The sequence below is a fragment of the Wyeomyia smithii genome, chromosome 3 (assembly GCF_029784165.1).
Source record: "Wyeomyia smithii strain HCP4-BCI-WySm-NY-G18 chromosome 3, ASM2978416v1, whole genome shotgun sequence".
Lineage (NCBI taxonomy): Eukaryota > Metazoa > Arthropoda > Insecta > Diptera > Culicidae > Wyeomyia > Wyeomyia smithii.
In genome coordinates, this window is record NC_073696.1 from 247,715,786 (window position 1) to 247,737,337 (window position 21,552).

Consider the following 21,552-nt stretch of genomic DNA (forward strand, 5'->3'; position numbering starts at 1 on the left):
TATTGTTACTAAAGTACGGGTAACACGCATGAATGAAGTTGTCCTTATTAAATATCGTTCGAATGATTTCGTAGTTAAAAACAATATACAATTCGATTTAACACGGTTGTACGAGTAAACTTGTATGACAAAGCACCAACACCATCTATCGCCGAGACAGACAAGCCGATGTAGCCGATCGAGTGCTGTCATTAGCCCACCCCTGTCGGATACGCGTCGAAATCGCCTGCCTGCTACTTCACGCGTTTGCTTCGCCGCGTATTGTCAGAGGAGACGAAAACGTCAAAAAAAAACTCCAGTTCAGTCGCCCGAAGAGCAGCAGTCAGAAGGAAATCGAAAAAAATCCGTTTCGTGTCAAAAAATTAGCTAATTAGTCGGTGAGTTTCTGCCGGAAAGTAGTGCCCGTCGTTGATTCCAGCCCGTGCGCACCGGATGCGATAGTTTTTCACCGGCCTAGGGCGGCTCCGGGTGCGGAAAAAGTGTTTTTCAGCGAGGCAGCTCGAATGGCAGTGTCGAAGAAAAAGTGAGCCCGAGAGGAGAAAAATGTTCCAGCCTGACGTCACGCAGCTCACCAGCAGCAACACCAGCCGCAGCCGTCGTCGTCGTCGTCTTCGTTGTTCTCGAAAGGTGTGTACACAGCATATATGACCGACCGCGACGACGACTGGAGCAACAGAGCAGCGTTGACTTATTTTCTGCCGTCCGGATTTATGTGTTTGTGTGTGTGCGTGTTTGGTGTGCACTCATAAAATCTTCCGAGAAGACTTTTCCCATTCTAGAAATGGTGCGTGTGGTAATGTTTTTATGATATGAATGGCGATGATGCCTGGAGAAAGCTGTTTAAAGGAACGTTCTATCAAAATAAATCCGGATTGTTAACGGCTAATTGTTTGATAAAACCGGAAACTATCGGGACGGTGCGTTTAGATTTAGAGGCAGTATCGGGGTTGCATTAAAACTCGACTTTATAAAAGTACTGTGTGAGTGTCTAGGAATAAGGTGCAGTGGAAATTTCTCTAACAACTTGAAATGCAGTTTTAAAATTCCCAGAAAGCTACAGGAAAACACGTTACTAAAAGTAAATTGTGAATTTAAACATCAAATTTTTCAATTAATATTTGCAAACTTTGCATCCGCACTGCCAGCGTGCTTATATTGGTGAAATATTATCTGCATTGTCCGGATTCGACAAATCGAAACCCAAAGGAGAACCGACAAAGTAATAACACAGTAGTCGACAGCTGCATCTACTATCAGTGCACTTGATTTGCATAGGAGGGCATCTTCTGAATGGATGGATTCTCGCACGGACTCAGGTAAAAGCCGTACTGTTGCTGCTTCTCAGAAGATGACCAAACAAGAATAAGTACAGAGAAAAGATCACCCACACAGAGAGAAAAAGTGGTGCTACGACGGATAATAGTGAACGCACCAACAGGCAACAGAGAAGAGAAAAAAAAAAATCCTCCAGTCGCAGGCTCATAGAACTGTGCGTGCAAAAGTATGTGAAAGATAATTGAACTTTCGTGTGGCCGTCCACCATCAGGGGGTCGATCGTCGAGCACTAAATTGTTGCTAATCCAGTTATTCTGGTCTTGCTTAACACATCGAGCTGAGGCTTAGTCCATGAACCATTCTAAGCCTACTGCTGATAAACGAATCAACAAATAATATCCTCTAGTGTGTGTGTGAGTGCGTGTTTTAATTAACTTTGAATAAACAACTTCTTTTGGTAATGTGATCGGAAGTTTGGAGTATAGTTCGATCGTAACCTACCTATGTTTATGTTGTTTTTGACGTTGGACTGTATCTAAATTTTTAAAGTCAACCGACTCGAGGTGCCAATAAATAAGTGTTAATAGGCTGCGAAATCCATCTTGAAAATACACTTAGCAAGTTACAGGTGCATAAAACAGTTGAAGTAATGACAGAATGTTAGGGCAATAATAGCTGCAGATTGAATTTTTTGCACAGTTTTAACAAATGTCCTTTGGACGCCGTTCGTTTCTGTATTGAAAGTCGAGCAATAATGATTTCTAAACATAAATGCCAAGTGTTCAATATAGCACCAAGATCAGTAACACTACAACAAGATCAGTAATAATCTCACAACGCTCAAAATTCATTCCAGCAATGTGATACTAATTGACATATGACTAACCTGGTGACAATAAGCGAACAGGTTAATCCGCTCTTGAAGTTTAATACAGTGTTGATGTTTGAAACTCGTTTGAATATGATAGTGGTCAGTCTAGAGACCAAAATGCAACATTTTAAATTGTCAATATTTACATCAAAAATTGTGAATTTTTTTGAAAATGGATATGTGATTACCTTTGACCTAAAACGGAGAACGTGATTGAAATAAGGTCGATATCTTGTACCGTTTTTAACCCGCGTAAAAAAAGTGTAAAAAAGACCTTACTGTGCAGTCATTATGAGTGCGAATGTGTTGATGAATTTATAAAATTCTATATAATAGAATAATTTTCTTTATGGATTCTTTTTTATGGGTTTTGTAATTACCTTTTTAAACAATACAACAGATCCCGGTGGACTGCTCTTCGACCACGGTTTTTGCTTTAAATGATGCTTTACCTTGTTGGTCGGGATGCAGTCGCGGTTTTTATTTACGCGGATAGCAAAATTTAAGCGGTTTATCCTGAAAAACGGTCAATTTGGAAAAAACTCGGCATATTGTTCAAGAGAAACAGTTCCTCTATTTCCTAGCCGAGATACAACCTCACTTCCGTGAGATGCAAATACGTCTGTTTTTTTTCTCTTTTTCCAAAATATTGAACAAACGTTCGGAATTTCCAATGTATCACTAGTTCAATATATCAAATCATGTCAGGTGGATATGATAAATAATAGTGTATTTTGAAGTTTCCAGAATCAGAATCAGTAAAAATCACATACCTTTGTGTTTTCATAGAAATTCAAATAACAGATTGCCTTCCAGTGTTTTAGGTCTCCTGAATCTATACTCGGTGAAATATTTAATCTAACGGTGAAATATTTAATCTAACGGCAAATAATGCACGACTACGGTTTTCCAGATAAATTGACACGATTGATTTGATTGATTACGCGTGCGTATCGGAGACACTCTCGAATCTATTCGAAGCGCGCAGATAGTTGAGACAAGGAGATGGACTATTAACATTACTCTTGAATGTGTAATCCGACAAGCGGGCATCGAAACGAGGGGAACGATTTTCAGCAAAGGTGGTCAACTCACTTCATAACTTCGTAAACGGCCTCAATGTTATCACGTGAAACTTTGAGACAACAGAGGTAATCTACGTCAGAAAATGAAGACTTGGACTATAAATCGATGCGTCAAACACCAAGTATATAAAAGTATATAAAATGGAGAAAAACCTTCATTCGCCTTCCTTGAACGGTGATATTGGACGGCGATTAACTCTGATTTTGTTTACTTAGGATTCGTAATCGCCAACAATAACACAAGTAAGGAGATCCAACGACGCATTCAAACTGGAAATCGGATTCGCTTTGCCATTCGCAAAACGCTTTGATCCAGGAGCATACGCCTCTGCGGCGGACACGCGCACTGGCCTCATTTGAACGAAAAAACTGTTGCAGACAATATTTGATGGAGTACAAATCGAGAGTGGACGTACGCACCACGAGCTGCAGGCGCTACTTACGACGCTCACGGTGTCTTTGGTAGAAGAAACTTATCCGAAAAAAAATAGTATCGCTCTTATACTCATCATTCGAAAGCTCAAGGTGTCACCTTCAATATGCTACTAAAATTGAAATGTTCTATCGGCGGGTTTTTCAGACATTTTTTTGTAATTGAAAAGCTGGTGAAATGGGAACTATTTATACTTATGGAGGGATTTAGGTGCTGGGGGCCCGATCAGATAGTGTTGAAACCTTCAAGTTTTGTTTTTTCATATAATGAAACAATATTTGGCATAATCTTAGATTTTTTGAAAAGGGTAAAGTGGGGTAAAAAAGACTCGAAAATTTTGAGTCCAAAAACTGCTGAAAATACAAAAAAAAGCTATAAAGTTTTGTACATTTAATCGATTTCTCTGAAAATTAATATGGTAATTCTATCCTATAAAAATATTCAATGTCGGTTATTGAAAGTTGCTGTCGAGGTTACATAATTAGATATTTACATTTTTCTTCCAAAACATGGTGATTTTTGTAGTTTTTTTTTGTCATCAGAACTAGGTCTTACAATTAAACAATACCTTTCATAAATCAACTCAAGAGCTTTTATTGGACGTATTCAGAAAGTGCACCGCACCGTTTAAAAAAAACTATTTTTTCATAACAAAGGTTTAGGCCATCATTTGAACCTGTTAAACAAGGAGCGCAACTCCATTTTGTACCTACATTTAATTTGCTGGCTATAGCAGGCTATACTGCCTATAATCGCATATCAGTCCCATATGGATTTTCATCGTTTTTGAGTTAAATATCAGATTCCATCTATTTCTTGCTCTACTGTCGATAAAGGAAACAAAAAAGTATGTTTTATTTGAAAAAAGTCAGAAAAAAATGTGAGGTCAAATTGTCCCATCTTGAAAATAATCGCATATCAGTCCCACCAAATGTTTTTCCTGAGTATGGCCATATTTTTTCTACAATCTATATAATAAATACTTGGTGTTGTTTTTCAAGCTTTTTACTGTTAAAATATCATCAAATGATCAATAATTGCAAGGTTATTTCAAATAAATTCCACACAAAAGATAATTTTAAGTAGACACTGGAACTGCAACTTATTTTTAAAATTTCGTTTCCGAAAGGTTATTGGTTTTTTCAATCAGAGGGATAATGGCCTTGAGCAATGCTGCTTTCTGCAATGGGTTAATTTACTGTGGATGATCTGCTCACTTTAAATAATTATTCAAGTTGAAATTCTCAGAACTCAGAAGTTTTCAGTTGCTTAGCTAAAAACAGCTTGTATCTCTTTTCATCGCCGTCGTCTTCCGTCAAGTCACTGTTGTAATGAAATTGCAAACTTCCCTTTCTCAATACCACTTTTCCAATATGCTAAATGCACGGGCTAACGCGGGATAATTTTATTCAGCAAACTGAAGAAAAAAGAAAGGATATTATTCAGTAGCATATCCAAGACTTCGACCTTATATTTTGCTTTTTCAATGACGACCTTAAAGTCGGGGTAAGTAATGGGCGGATGTTTCCGCCATTCTCCATGCAGATCTTTAAACGCTGTCTGCGGCCATAAACGTCTGCCCATATTCAAAATACTTGAGAAAAATATGGAGTAGTACACCGAGTGGTTGAAAATGAGACTGGTATGCGATTATTTTGCTACTCGATGGCCTGAATAATCGCATATTAGTCTCTTTCTTATTTTTCATTGTAATTTTCACGACAAAGGCAATTCTTCAATGAAGAAGTTATGGTTGAGGTCTATTTCATTACATCGTGACGAAAAAAAATGAATAACCCACCCCAAACAGGAGAAATATCCAAAACAAGAAAAATATCTTTAAGCGCTGTTTTCTCAACTTGATGATTTTCCAGATGGGACTGGTATGCGATTATAGGCAGTATAGCTCTATAACATCCCAGTCTCAAATTGGTTTAAAAAATTGACCTCAAAAAAAAAAACTCGGGTTTCACAGCTTCGGGTTCGGGTCGGCTTCGGGTTTCCCAAAAATTAAATTTTCGGGTTCGGGTTTGTTCGGAAAAAAAAGTTTCGGTTCAGGTCGGGTTCGCGTTTCAACTGAAAACCAAAACTCGGATACGGGTCGGGTACGAATTTGAAAAAAGCCAAACCTGACCATCTCTAATAGCCAGTACTTCAAACATTCTTAATGGTACAATGAGCATACCGAATTGCAGAAAAATCGATGTATTCTACTCAAAGTTACAGTAACATTATGATTTTAGCAGCACCTGGACATTAGAGTTTGAAATGCCATTTCACCAGGCCCGGATTTAAGTGAGGGGGGAGGGGCAAATGCCCCGGGCCTTTCGACACAAGGGGCCCTCCTGGTTCAAGACCAGACGTGAATACAAGTTGGAGACCTTTTTTTTGTTTTGCTCGTCACCTTCCAGCGAAGCGTTAAATAATTTTAACTAATTTTTTTGAGAAAAGAAAATTTCTGTCTCGGGTCCCCAACACCTGAATCCCACTTTGCATTTCACCCCACTAACTGCTTCCCCAAAAAACTTATATGTACAAATTATTTCATGGATGAACAAACCCTGAAAATTTAAGCTCGATTAGGGGACATCGATACAAAACGGAGTTGCGCTCCTGACACAATGGGTTTTAATAATGATTTAAAACGTGTATGAATAATGAAATTTTCTCGTGCGTTACTGAACGGGGCATTTATTAATAACATCAAATGAAAGCTCTTGAGTTGCTCTATAAAACGTCTAGCTTAGATACAGGGTCCAGTTTTGTTGACAAGCAATAAAGAGCTGTAATAATCACCATTATTTGAAGAAAAATGCAAATATCCTATAACGAAACCATGACAGCAACTCCTAACAACCGGCATTTTATATTTTTTTATAGGATAGAATTAACATGTCAAATTTTGAAGAAATCAATCAAATCAATTATCAATCAAAATCAAAGTCACAACATTTTATTTGTTTTCAGCTGATTTTCGACTTCAAATTTTCACGGTCTTTTTTAACCCCACTTAACCCTTTTCAGAAAATCTGATATTATGTAAACCTTTGTTTTGTTTTATAAATAAAAACAACCCTGAATATTTCAGTACGATCAGACAACCCTGATAACTTTTTATATTTCTTAAACACATTATTTATTTCCATTTCACTAGTTTTTTAATTACAAATTTATGTTCGAAAACAAATTGTTCTAGACCCCCCGATAGAACATTTCAATTTCGGTAGGATATTCAAGGGGACAGCTCAAGCTTTCGAATGACGAGTATTAGAGCGATACTAATTTTTTTGGATAAACTCTTCAACGAGAGACACCGTGACGCTACGACTGTGGGGCGGCTCCCAAGTGCTTAATATGCACCGGTAAGCGGAACGCTAAGCACGTCACGGGAGGCCCCAAGTGCCCGGCTAGCAAGCCGGCTACTAAACCACAGAGGTGAGGGTGACGCAATTAAACCTGAACTGTTGCTTCGCGGCCCAGCAACTGCTATACCAAGCAGCCACTGAGTCGCTGTCGGACATAGCCATCGTATCGGACCTTTACCGCATCCCTACTGGAAACGGTAACCGGGTAGCGGATAAGTCCGGGATGGCGGCCATACGGACGACAGGCAGGTTCACGGTTTAGGGGAATGTGTCGAAGTCGAACAAGGGCTACGTGGTGGCCAAGGTGGACGAGGTATTCTCCTGCAGTTGCTATGCTCAGCCGCGTTGGTCTACGGAAAGGTTCGCCCAGATGGTCGATCGGGTAACCGTGGAACTAGCGGGCCTACAGCCGTTGATGGGGCCAGGCGACTTCAACGCTTGGGCTGTTGAGTGGAGAATCCGCTGCACTAACCAGAGGGACCAGATCCTGTTGGAAGCTTTGGCGAAGCTCAACTTCGACCTGGCAAATGTCGGTGCTGAAGGCACCTACGGCAGAAGCGGCGCGGAATCGATTATCGACATGATGTTCGGCAGCCCTGGACTGATCACGAACTGGAAGGTAGACAACGGCCACACTAATAGCGACCACCAGTCGGTCAGCTATAGCGTAGAAACGATGCAGCAAGCGACGGGTAGGGCCAGTACCTCAACCACTCGCGGCTGGGAGACATCGCACTTTGATGCCGATGTATTTGCGGAAGCAATAAGATTTGACCTCGAAGGGAAGAGGGCGTACCAACTTGCTGTTATACTATAACGGGCGTGCGACGCCACCATGCCTTGGTATTGTCAGCCTAGAAATAAAAGACCATCGGCTTACTGGCATGCCTTCGCGCGAAGCGGATGATGCAACGCGCGCGCACCGATGCGCAAAGATCGAAGCGCCAAGCGGCATTCAAGTCGACTAAGGAAACGCTTAAAAGCGCGATAAATGCTAGTAAACGAGCCTACTTCGATAGACTGTGCCAACACGAACCCATGGGGTGCCGACTATAAGGTCGTTACGGCCAAGACCAGAGGCTCATCAACCCCGGTAGAGCAATCACCAGCGATGTTGGAGCGGATCATTGAGGGACTCTTCCCACACCACGAGCCAAACCCCTGGCCTCCGGCTTCTGAGTCACCGAAAACAGCGAGTGACGGCAGCTGCGCAGAGGCCGAGGATGCGGCAAGGATGACGAACCGTGAACTCATTGAGATCGCAAGCTCCCTGAAGGTGAGCAGGGCACCGGGACCAGACGGAATCCAGAACCTGGCTATTAAGACGGCCATAAAGGTAGCCCCCGGGTTGTTCAGGACGGTCATGCAGATATGCTTAGACAACTGCCTCTTCACGGATTAGTGGAAGCAACAGCGACTGGTTCTATTGCCGAAGGCTGGGAAACCACCAGGTGACCCATCGGCATATAGACCAATTTGCCTGTTAGACACAGTGGGCAAGGTGCTTGAAAGGGTAATCCTCAACAGACTTATGAGATTCACCGAGAGTGAAACCGATCTGTCAAGCAAGCAGTTCGGCTTCCGTAAGGGTTAGTCCACGGTGGATGCTATTTTCTCTGTCACCAAGACGGCCGAGGTAGCACTCCAACGTAAGAGAAGAGGCATTCGCTATTGCGCAATCGTCATGTTAGACGTGAAAAACGCGTTCAATAAAGCCAGCTGGGACTCTATAGCCTACGCGCTTCGGAGTCTCTATGCGCAAAATCTATGCATTCTAGATCAAAGATTTAACCTCGTATGAATCCAGGAGACCTTATCTAAAAATGTTGAGCTGGAAACCTGAAGGACGAAGCGAAGCCGCAATCTATGTTGGTAGAACATATCATTTGATTTACTATGACAATACGTATGTGTAACAATCTGGAAAACAAAACTTATTTATTTATTTATCTATTTATTTACTACCAAGAGACATAAAATAGCTTGTCCTAATGGCTACTAGAATGAAAGTCGTCGGAACAGTGACAAAAATTTCGGACGTATAACACTATATGATAAATGAAAATCGAAGACTAATGTAACTCTGTTGAAAGCGCATTATGATGGCACTATTAAAGCTGTAGTTGGTTCGACGGAAAGGCAAGTGCAATGCTGGCATCCTTCGCATTGTTCTAGTGGGAGCATTCAGGCTGAGTTGACAAAGTACGGTAGGGCAGTAAACTTGTGATGTCACGATATCTGAGACTAGCATAGCGTTGAAGAGTACCCATCTGGAGAAGTTGACAGCGATCCTCGTACCTAGTATTACGCATGGGCTGCTCCTAGGGAAGCACTCGAAAAGTAAAACGTATAAACCACCGCTGGATGCTTTCGATTCGATGGATAGCATTGTTACAGTGAGGGATCCAAACCGTAGACAGAGCAATCGAACAGTAAAGCGTATCTATGCAGTGGATATTTTTCAAATCACGTGTCTTTTAGAAAATGAGTCCCAGTTGATACGCTACGAGATATACGCTGTTTGAAGGTGAGTTTTTCGTCCAATACTACTCCGAGGTCCTTGATGAATTGGACTCGCTATATTGGAGAACAGTATGTAGTGGTTGCTTGGAGCATTTGAATGGATTTAGTGCCATGCGATTTAACGAATATGTTAAGTTGTTGCTGAAGAAACGCGGCATCGGTAACATATTCTATTTCGTTGAAAAGTTTCAAATCATCGGCGAATGCTAGACGAGGGCATTTTACGAAGTAGTCCAAGTCGTTGAAATAAATGCCCACTAGCAAGATGACTGACTACCCTGCGCTATCCCGGAAGTAGTGGACATTCAGCGTAGGGCCACTAGATAGGATCCTAACCAGCGCTAAGGTTGCCGCTAAAGCCATAACGGTCGAGTTTAACGACAGCAACGGGATGGTTTATTTTGTAAAAAGCGGCTGAGAGGTCCGTAAAGATCGTGTCCGTTTGTGATCTCTCAATAAAGCTGTCGACTACGAAGCTTGTTAGGCACATTAAGTTTGTCGTACAGGTGTGTTTTGGCAGAAAACCCGTGCTAATCATCAGCTACGCTATTCTGGCAATGCGAGAAAACAGGTTGCAGCACGTTTAGCTTGAAGCACACAGAGCAGATACACCAGGGTAGTAGTCAAGTTTTGTACGATCACTATTTTTAAAACCGGGAACAAAAATGCATGTTTTCAAGCTGTAGGAAATCTTCTCGTGGAAAACGACAAGCAGAACGAAATTCTCAACGGTGTGACTGAACCGATGATAGACATTTTTAGCAACGTGGCAAGAATACCATCTGGACCAAGAGAGAAAGAGTGTATAAGTTAATAGCAGCAGCAATAAATCGATGTTAATGGAAGCGATGGAACGTCCAGTACTGGGAACGTTATTGACAGCTTTAAAGATTTGGTCTTCAGTGGGAACTTACAGGATACGCTCGAAAATTTCTCGGCAAACAATCTACAAATTACGGTGGAGTTATCTGCTCTCTACAGCAAACTTCATAATAAAAAGTAGACCAGCTTGCTTCCGCTGCATATTGACGAAATTCTAAAACTTTTCAGGGTCTTTAATTTATTTTCCATAAGTCGGCTATAATTAGAGCATCAACGTCGTCATAGTCTCTTATAATCATAGTTATGCCTACGATACTGTTCACGCAAACGAGGCGCACCACCTACTGAAAAGCTTCTCAATGCAGCGTTTTCCTTCGTGATCAGACGACGTAGTGTCGATGATTGCTAGAGAAGATCACAGTATCACGGCAGTGCACAGCAGTGTGTGCAGTTAATGATGAGCAATAGATTAAGTCGGCAGTGGAATGTGATACGCATATAGATTGTGGAACAGTACCACCGTCCCCCGTAGTTTAATTGGTCAAAACGCCATGCCGGAGACAGGGAGATTGCAGGTTCAAGTCCCGTAAGGATGCGGTATATTTTTCCAAATCTGTTTCAATTTCCAGTTCGCGTGTTTTTCGCTTCCCCTGCTGCACACATTGTCTGCTTTATGAACTTGAATGTTTACGGGTAAAAGCCGTTGTTAAAAATAGAAATTTAGTTCGAAACGATGGTTACTGTTCAGTAAGGAATAATTCAAGAAAATATATGCAAAAGGTATTCCTCCTTGGAGAAAAATGTGTACTATCAGAAAGTTTCAAATGGAGTCGATCCAGATTACAAAATGGCTTTGTTGAAGACAATCCGTCCGTCCAGTTATAAATATCGAGGAGAAACGTTTTTTGTATGATTTACCACAATAAAAATTCAATTGAATAATGAATATTTTCTTGCATGTAATCTATATTGCATAAAGTGATTTAACTGTAAAAAATGCGCTGTATATTTTTTTTTATATCGGGGAAATTAATTTGAATGGAACGAGCTGATTTTCTATTTTGTTCGTTGTTTATTAGAGCAAAGTATTCCAAATAATGCTTATTCTAAGACTAGAAATAATTTTATATCGATTTCAACGATAAATTTAAAAATGATGCAAATGGGGCGGACTTGCCATGAGCGGCAGTAGGTATAATCGCATACCAGTCCCATCTGGAAAATCATCAAGTTGAGAAAACAGCGCTTGAAGATATTTTTCTTGTTTTGGATATTTCTCCTGTTTGGGGTGGGTTATTCTATTTTTTCGCCACGATGTAATGAAATAGACCTCAATCATAACTTCTTCATTGAAGAATTGCCTTTGTCGTGAAAAATTACAATGAAAAATAAGAAAGAGACTAATATGCGATTATTTAGGCCATCGAGTAGCAAAATAATCGCATACCAGTCTCATTTTCAACCACTCGGTGTACTACTCCATATTTTTCTCAAGTATTTTGAATATGGGCAGACGTTTATGGCCGCAGACAGCGTCTAAAGATCTGCATGGAGAATGGCGGAAACATCCGCCCATTACCTACCCCGACTTTAAGGTCGTCATTGAAAAAGCAAAATATAAGGTCGAAGTCTTGGATATGCTACTGAATAATATCCTTTCCTATGTCTTCAGTTTGCTGAATAAAATTATTCCGCGTTAGCCCGTGCATTTAGCATATTGGAAAAGTGGTATTAAAAAGGGAAGTTTTCAATTTCATTACAACAGTGACTTGACGGAAGACGACGGCGATGAAAAGAGATACAAGCTGTTTTTAGCTAAGCAACTAAAACTTTTGAGTTCTGAGAATTTCAACTTGAATAATTATTTAAAGTGAGCAGATCATCCACAGTAAATTAACCCCTTGCAGAAAGCAGCATTGCTCAAGGCCATTATCCCTCTGATTGAAAAAACCAATAACCTTTCGGGAACGAAATTTTAAAAATAAGTTGCAGTTCCAGTGTCTACTTAAAATTATCTTTTGTGTGGAATTTACTTGAAATAACCTTGCAATTATTGATCATTTGATGATATTTTAACAGTAAAAAGCTTGAAAAACAACACCAAGTATTTATTATATAGATTGTAGAAAAAATATGGCCATACTCAGGAAAAACTGATATGCGATTATTTTCAAGATGGGACAATTTGACCTCACATTTTTTTCTGACTTTTTTCAAATAAAACATACTTTTTTGTTTCCTTTATCGACAGTAGAGCAAGAAATAGATGGAATCTGATATTTAACTCAAAAACGATGAAAATCCATATGGGACTGGTATGCGATTATAGGCAGTATACCAGTGAAAAACAAATGACAAAATTTTCCTGTCCCAATAGGTCCAACTATGCTTGCTGCCATGAGCGTAGATCAATTTGATGTTTCGAAGATAAAGCTTTGTCAAGAAGTTCGTAACAACCTTCTTTATGAGACAATTAAGTAAAAAATATCTGTAATTTGTTTTCATATAATTTTGGGACACTGAATCAAACCGAATGGCAAATTTAATTTTTCATAGAACAGATTGTTTATCCTAAACTAAAATGTATTTTCATTCGATTCTCTTTTCAGCCGATGGCCATCAGTCATCAGATGCAGTGTAGTGAATTCTAAGTGAATTTCGAAATTTCTTCAACGAGCTTATTGTGATTTTACAAAAAAAAACTTTTAGTGAACTGTATGAATCGTGTAAACAGCCCCAACCTCGAAGTGTAAAAAAATCGTGAAATTACACTAGAACTCTAAGTGTGGAGCAACCCTCAGGGCGTTTGAATGTACGCAATGGACGACAAAAACTCGTCCGGCAGTGGGGGCGGAACGAGTGGCAGCGGCGGTGGCAGCGAGACGAAAGTCATCTATCACATCGACGACGAAACAACACCCTACCTGGTCAAAATCCCGCTGCCGTCGGCCCAGGTAACGCTGAAGGATTTCAAACTGGTGCTGAACAAACAGAACATCAACTACAAGTACTTCTTCAAGTCGATGGACGCCGACTTCGGCGTCGTGAAGGAGGAAATCGCGGACGACTCCACCATACTGCCATGCTTCAACGGGAAGGTCGTGTCCTGGCTGGTGACGGCCGACGGTTCCAACCAGTCCGACTGCTCGGAAATGCAACCGACGGAGATGATCGACGGTAGACCGACGCTTGCCCAGCTGCGGACCATGAATAAACCGATGAACAATATAATGAATATCCCGATGAACCCGCTGACGTATCAATCCGCTTCGGTTGTTTCCAGCGATCTGGATTCGACCAGTTTGTTCGAAACGGAGAGTGAAATCACGCTGGACAGGGATATGACTGAATGCAGCAGTGTGCAGAGGTTACAGGTGCGGAAAAAACCTCAACGACGCAAAAAACGAGCACCGTCAATGTCTCGAACCTCCTCCTATAGTTCCATCACCGATTCGACTATGTCGCTGAACATCATCACAGTACAGATCAACATGGACACGGTGAACTTCCTGGGGATATCGATCGTTGGACAGTCGAACCGCGGTGGCGACGGTGGTATCTACGTAGGAAGCATTATGAAAGGCGGTGCTGTTGCGCTCGATGGTCGTATCGAACCGGGCGACATGATATTACAGGTAAATGATGTAAACTTTGAGAACATGACGAACGACGAGGCGGTTCGGGTTCTCCGAGAAGTGGTCCAAAAGCCCGGACCCATCAAACTAGTTGTTGCCAAATGTTGGGATCCAAATCCCAAAGGATACTTCACGATCCCCCGCACTGAACCGGTTCGTCCGATCGATCCAGGCGCATGGGTAGCACACACGGCCGCCCTACGCTCACAGGACACAATCAACACAGATCTTCCCGAATCCGTGCTCGAACGGCTACACGTCGACATGGATATGAAAGACATCGTACGTGCAATGACCAAACCAGAAAGCGGTCTCGAAATCCGGGACCGAATGTGGCTTAAAATCACAATTCCTAACGCATTTATCGGCGCTGACGTCGTCAATTGGATCCTGGAAAATGTCGACGGCATCGGTGATCGACGGGACGCCCGCAAGTACGTTTCGCTGATGCTGAGGCGGGGCTACATCAAGCACACCGTCAACAAGCTGACCTTCTCCGAGCAGTGCTACTACGTGATCGGCAACGGCATACGGCAGGACATCTCCAACATGTCGCTGGACGATACGGAGAGTATGCTCAGCGATATCGCCCCGCTGCCGAATCCGCCGATCTACATGACCTACTCGGGCAACTACAACCCATCGCACGGCTACCAGCCCATCCAGTACGGGTGCACCGGCGAGCGGCATCCGTCGTCCGGCTCGAGCAGTTCCGATATCCTCACCAGCAAGGATACGTCCGCGTCGCAGAGCGACCTGGCGGCCGTCATCCAGCAGACGAACCAGATGACGCTTGCGAACGCGTCGAACAAATCGTCCGGATCCTCGAACCGCGGTAATGAGCAAGATATGTCAGGTATACTGTTTGAAATTCATTCGCTTCCGTGAGGTTCTACTGTCTAGCTTTTCGGGAGTAGCCGGGTGATGGGGCTAGCGGCAAGATGGTGGTCGGTTATCTAGCGGTTTGCCTGGGAAACCGGGGTTCAAAATTTCACAAAATGAGAAACTTTGAGAACAGGAAAAGGCACTATCTTTGTAGGGTGGATAATGTACAGGATGTTCTTAGCATTCTAAAGGAATAATACGATGCTGTTCGAACGACGAACTTAAACTTGAACATTCTGATGAAGGCAATGAATATGATAAGTATTCTGCTCGAACGCCTGCGTTGTATGTAGCTTGGCAAATTTGCTCAAAAGAACAGATATATTATTACAAAAACGTATTCCAAATGCAAAGGAGCACGGTTGATATATTTGCTGCCACGCAAGACTATTTCAATAATCATGATTTTATTCCTCAAATTTCAGTACTCCGAAATTGCTCCTCCAAATTTATGGCTGGAAAATATCCGTTCAAAGTAACGCCAACAGTTAAACAGTTACATTTCAGTAAGAGGTGTGCTGTTGCTGAATTTTCTAGAATATTTTTACTGATTTTGTTACTGTGCATTCAAAGTTTCTTTTAAGCTTGCATATTTCAGACAAATTGCTGGATTTGTTATTTACACTAAACAATTCTGCCCATAAAAGCATAAGTGTCCCACATGGAAAGACATGAAGAGCGAGAAAATGTGATTTTTATGTTAGACTTTTATTCGTATTTTATGTTCGGGAATATTAGTCGGATTTGGATACAGCCAAAGAAGATGTTTTGGTTTTTAAAAATAATGTCTTGAAGAAATATCAGGATTTTTGGATCTCTAACGTGCAAAGATGATTTAAAAAAAAATTTTTAAAGTTTTCTGATTGCTTCATTGAAATAACAAAGTGTTTATATGGGACTGCCATGCATTCAGGTGAATTTCGATGTGAATAAGCTATTTTTTAACCTAACTCTGAATCGATAAAAATCCATATGGGACAATTATGCCTTTATGGGCAGAATTAGTCAATTTGAAAACTCAAAAAAATTGTTCAATAGCACTAATAATTCTATTATTATCCAACCTGATGTGCCGCAGGGAAGTGTTGTAGAGCCAATTTTATGCATTGAAAGCGGATTGTAATTGGGCCTTACATTAGAAATTGTTTCGGTACAGTTTGGGTTCAATTAAACGGTGGACTTTCCACAATTGGAATTTTTCTGAAAAATCTAGCTTATTTAATATTTTTCTATTTTCGCAATTTCGATCGGAAACTTGAAGCAGAAATTCCATAACAGAAAATTATATCAATTTTGGGTGTATCCGCAAAAGAAAAACCGACTACTGCTGCCAACTGTAGTTTCTTTCGTCCTGCTGTCATATATCATACATTCATCTTCCTCTATCCATGTAACACAACAACAATCTACCATTGCAATCATTTTACTAAACAAACAAAACCTTCAGTTTCCTCGTTACATAACCGGCCACACTCACATCCCTCATTTACACCGATTTTTTGTATTCTTTGTTTACTTTCAGTTTTGAGCTATTTATGAGTTGCTTTAATTTTAATTCTCTTTTAATTAATTCTTAAAACAAACCAACAAAAATCTGAACTGCATACTACTTACTACAACAATCATCACCGTCGTCACAACTCATCGTGTCGCAAACAACGACTCATACTTATACACACACTGCATCGTAACATCCGTCGCCAATCTGTGTTGTTATCCACCTCCATCTTTTGCCGATACAAATGGGTAACGAACGATTCCCCGCTTTCCACCAAGGCAGAGTTTAAGATCGGTGGTGGTGGATGCGGCGGCGGCAGCGGTGGTGGCAGTGGCGGCGGAAGCATCCTGATTCGTGGTTCCACCGGTAAGCAGCAACCGCTGTATCCGAACCAACAGCAACACCAGCAGCTGAACAGTGGCAGTGCCAACGACGACGAGGGCTACGAGGACAGCCTGTACTTCCAGCCGACGCGAACCCTGCGGAAGGAACAGCTGACGAACATCTACCAGAACAACAATGTCAAGTAAGCGAGAGGTGAGGTTGCTTAAGGGGGCCTGTAAGTGTTTAGAACAGGAAAAAAGACTGAACAAGAGCTGAACAATCATGCGAGTGTACAGGGGACTGTTGACTGTTGAATTGAAAGCAACTGTTTGTGGGAAAAGACCACAAAGACGGAATCGTTTAATAACGATGATTTTTGGACGAATGTTAAAGTTTAGTCGATTGACGCGTTTTCACCACGTTTTTAATTTACGCAATTTATGTATAGTTCTACAAACTACATTTTTTGAAGCTCAAGTAGGTTCGATAATAAGTAACTAGACCAGCTTTTAGATGTTTTAAAGCCTTCAATTAAATTGGTTTCGAAATTTTATTTTAACCTTTTCAACAATCTTTCTTTGCATTGCATATTCAAGGTGCTGAAGTAATTTTATGTGAATAGTTGATTTAAATTGTTTAAGTTAGTTAAAGTACCTTGAACACTTGACTCCAATTAATAAGGAGTTATAGACTAGCAAATCAGCTTCCATTATTACATAGGTCATTTTTTCAGTACAGAACCATCTCCGATTCAGTTAAAAATCTTCATATTAGAATGACAAAATACGTGGTTTTAAATTGATAGCTGGCCATTTTGATTCAGAGAATGGACTCAAACAGGAAATAGGTTTATTAAACCTATAGCGAATTTCTTGATTCCACCAGCCCACCTCGTTTTGACCTGGAAGCAACCTAACTGCTGTCAAAACCCTTCTTTAGTGCCTGAATCGCACTATGAAATTTGTCAGCTTCAACCCAGGGGACTATAAACATCAACATTTTGCCTACCAATCATCAATTTATCACGGCGTCAATATTTCATTTCAAATGCTTACAAAACCTATCTTATTAATTGAAAGTGCACATTGTACTGAAAGCAAATGTTGAGTTATTGTTTTTTCCTTCTAAAGCGATATTTATTCGAGAATAAATTTACCGACAATTTGAGACGTTTACTCTATTTCACTAGTTTTAGGGCAAACCAACCAAAAAGTGGGTACCAGAAACGCTGGAACCAGAATCACTGAGTGGTAGATGGAAAATGTATGGAGTTTGACAGTCACAAGAGCCCCTTGCTTCAACCCACCTTCACATGCTTAGTTCGTAAACAATTATTTGGTATCTCTTTCTTACTTGCGTCGTGAATTGCGATATCGTTTCTTTATTCCTCAGCAGATTTGCTCTTTTGCAGTGGAATAAAGAATTTCGCTATTAATTGTTACCAAATATTCGTGAAGTCATTAATTCAAAACTGCTTCGCATTGCGAAGAAACTGTGAAAATGACATTTCACCTCATTTGCACGTAAATCTGCGCCATCTGTACGTGAATTTAGAGTTTTTTTTTTTTTTTCATTTAGATCGTTTCTAGTTCTGATAGAAAAATCTATCTTTAAAGCTGGAGTAAAAACCGAATCACCTTTCAATATGCACGTCTTGTGAATATTTACTTATTTCAAAGAAACTTTCAACCATTCAAAAAATCGTTCAACTTGTTCAACAAATTTTAATTTTCGATTACATATTTTGTTGAAATTGAAAAAAAAAACTTTTCCACACGAACAAGTAATATCCAAATTTCAAATTTATACAATTATTAAACATAACAAACAAAAAGGTGAAGTGCACTGTCAGTTATGGCATTTGAAACTAACCAATTTTTGTATTAGAAACTTATTGTAACTATTGCACTGGAGTAGAACATAATTTAGAGAATTCTAATTCTCAGCATTTGAGTGTGTTTCCGACAGAATATTATATTGTTGAAACAATTGAAGAAAAAAAGAACTTATTTTACTAGTAAAAGCAGATTTAATTTTTAAAATTTTGCATCGAGCTTGACTATTCATCTTAGAATGTTTAACAATCTATCTTTGATCTGAATGAACAAAAATTTTTATTAATGTTCATTAACTTCACATTTTACTCGACCCTTTTCGGGGTAAAAATCAGTAAAATAATTTATCTGTCGGATATATTCGTCTAGTAAACAATCACCGGCCCTGCTTCCGCTTGAATATAATTCACTGAAACTTTTCCACACAAACAGCTGCTAGTGGACAACTGAACGACAGCAGAATATAAAAATAAAACACAGTCAACAGTATCTAGGACAACTGACAGACAGAACTAAAGCCAGCCAATTCAGGAGGATTCAATACAGAAAAAAAAGTAAAAAACAGGTACATAAAAATAACAACGTAGTCCACGAGGAACGAAGCAAAAAAAACCGCACACAAATGAACAACAAATTGCAAACCAGATGACGACGGTGTCGCCCGGTTTGTGGTGTGCAAAAGAAGTACACGCGGAAGTAATGGCTGCCCAAGAGCAGTCCAGAGTGGAGATTAATTTGAAACTAAATGCAAAAATGTAACGAAAGCAGAAGCTGAAGCCCCGACGACGGAAATTTGTTTCGGTAGTGGCAGATAGGAACGAGGAACAAAAAAAAAATCAAAACTTTCCCACAATCAAACAGAGGGATAGCATGTCCGGTGTCCGTTGTTCGTCGCTTGTTTACTGCCGCGTCGAGCGGCTTTCAGTTTGAATTGAACAATTACGAAAGCTGCTTTCCTTCCAAGCGAAAGGATGCCGTGCTCGGAAAACTTAGCAATTTTTCTGCTAGCTAAAATCGATTTTTTTTTTCAAAAGGAATTGATACGATACTTGGTTACAAAGCGAAATTCAGCTTCTCTTCTGTTACATTTTTGCATCCAATCAAACAAAGGAATAATTTAATCCCATTCGAAACTCCACAACTCGCCAATTGACAAACAGATCGACACAGTCCGCATCCTTCTGCTGTAAGTACATGCTTAATAAGCAAGGCTCCCCGTCTAGAGTAAAAACAGCAGCCATGAAGATACGAAAAGTAAACAAGTTTGAGAGGATAGAAAAAAATTCGGACAAGAGATAGCCTCGGTTCGCTTTTGAATTACTTTATATTTTACGCGAACATATTTTATTTTATGTTTTATAATTTAACAAAAAAAAAATCTATACGCGTCTCTAGGACGCGTGACTAAACGACGAAAATATATAAAATTCTATATATACTACAAAACCATTGTAAATGTGTTTTTTCTTTTATATTAATTCGCTATATTTATACCGGGCAGCAATCGAGATTCAAAGCTATATCTAATAATGTAGTATAACAAACAAACAAACAAAACTCTGAGTTTGAAGGTCCCCAAACAAGAGAATTGAAAGTATTAATCCAATCGTTTCACTTCCGGCGAAAATTGGTTTTAGAATGAGATTGAATAATCGCAAAATTTACGGAAAGAAAATAATAAATCTAGCGCAAAGAAGCTACAGTTCATAAATGTGTAATGAAAAAAACAAGAATACAGGAAATTGTTTAAGTTCGTTCCGTTAACGTTTGGTATGTTCATCTACAGAGCTGATCAATGTATACAATGTAAGAGAAAGCAAATGTCTTACGGCCGGGTTCTGACTCAACAATTGATAAACTGAAAGATTCAAAAAAAAACACTCGTAAAATAGAAAGCCGCTGTGCTGTGCAGCTAAAACGAATTTATACGATGACAGACGAAGAAGTTAAAGGAAAAAACAACACAGCTCTAAAATCCGCGAGAGTAGACTGTACGAAATAATCGAAAAATAAACATGTTTGCTAAACAGATCAAAATGGGATTAGGATCAGGAGGGCGGTGCGAAGTCAGAAGCTGGAAGTAATTTAAATAAATAATTTCAAAATACACATTCCATCGTTGTCGCTGTCATTGATATCCGAACTAGATCCTTTAAACGCAGTCTAGACAATTTACTTCTAGTTTACGGTCGTATCATTCTCGTTCGAAAGTATCGGAAACTTGGATTCAATTTTTCTTTCGAATCAATTCGCAGGCTCGAAAGTCCTCTCATATAACTTGATCGATAATGGGAATAGCATTTTCCAATCATTTCTTATAATTATATAGGACCTGCTGAATCGTATAATCGGGTTATAAGTTTCCTGTATTATCTGGAAAAGCTGCGCTTTCTGAGCAAATTTTTTTGAAAAATTTATATTGTCTTTCAATTTTTACATCACGAATTATAACTGCTCGACTTCCATTGAATGATGTTATTGAGAATGTTCACATAAAAATCGGTTGATAAGATTAGAAAAGCAATTGGCGTGTTTGACGAGTTATGACCCTTGACTTATAAGAAGATATAGTACAATATTCGAGAAAAGGTTCTAATGAATAACGCGAATCTACAAAATCAAATCCCTGGATAACTAACTACTGTAAGCCGAACTTGAACGGTTGAGTATTGTATCGAAAAACGGACACTATCTCTTCTTTTCTAGTTTTGATAAATAATACAACTATGTATTTTTACTGGGCACAATCATAATAGTGCTTAATACAAATCTCGTGACTACGTGTCATACTATCAAAAGGTTTAATCCATGGGCGCAACTAAGGAAAATTGCTAGGGGGGGGGGCTAGTTTTCATGTAAGTAATTTTAAAAAACAGAAAAAGGAGTTTTAATATGTTTATTTAATAACGCTTAAAATAGTGTCATAACAACAGAAAAAATAACATTGGGATAGAATCTCCGAAGATGTACTGAATATCTTGAACACAGCGTCAATGCCAAC

The 21,552-nt window shown here is 39.9% G+C and overlaps 1 protein-coding gene across 8 annotated transcripts; it reads left to right on the top strand.

The window, feature by feature from the left end:
- The first annotated feature begins 293 nt into the window (after positions 1 to 293).
- LOC129728002 (segment polarity protein dishevelled) lies at positions 294 to 20,662 on the top strand. Of its 8 annotated transcripts, none has more exons than XM_055686344.1 (3): positions 294 to 627; positions 12,984 to 14,865; positions 16,675 to 20,662. In XM_055686344.1, the coding sequence occupies exons 2-3, from the start codon at positions 13,185 to 13,187 to the stop codon at positions 16,920 to 16,922; spliced, it is 1,929 nt and encodes a 642-aa protein (XP_055542319.1). In that variant the 5' UTR covers positions 294 to 627; positions 12,984 to 13,184; the 3' UTR covers positions 16,923 to 20,662. The 8 variants fall into 8 exon arrangements, with proteins under 8 accessions (XP_055542319.1, XP_055542322.1, XP_055542323.1 ...); XM_055686347.1 differs by having other exon boundaries at positions 12,984 to 14,844; XM_055686348.1 differs by having other exon boundaries at positions 16,417 to 16,893.
- The last annotated feature ends 890 nt before the right edge of the window (positions 20,663 to 21,552 follow it).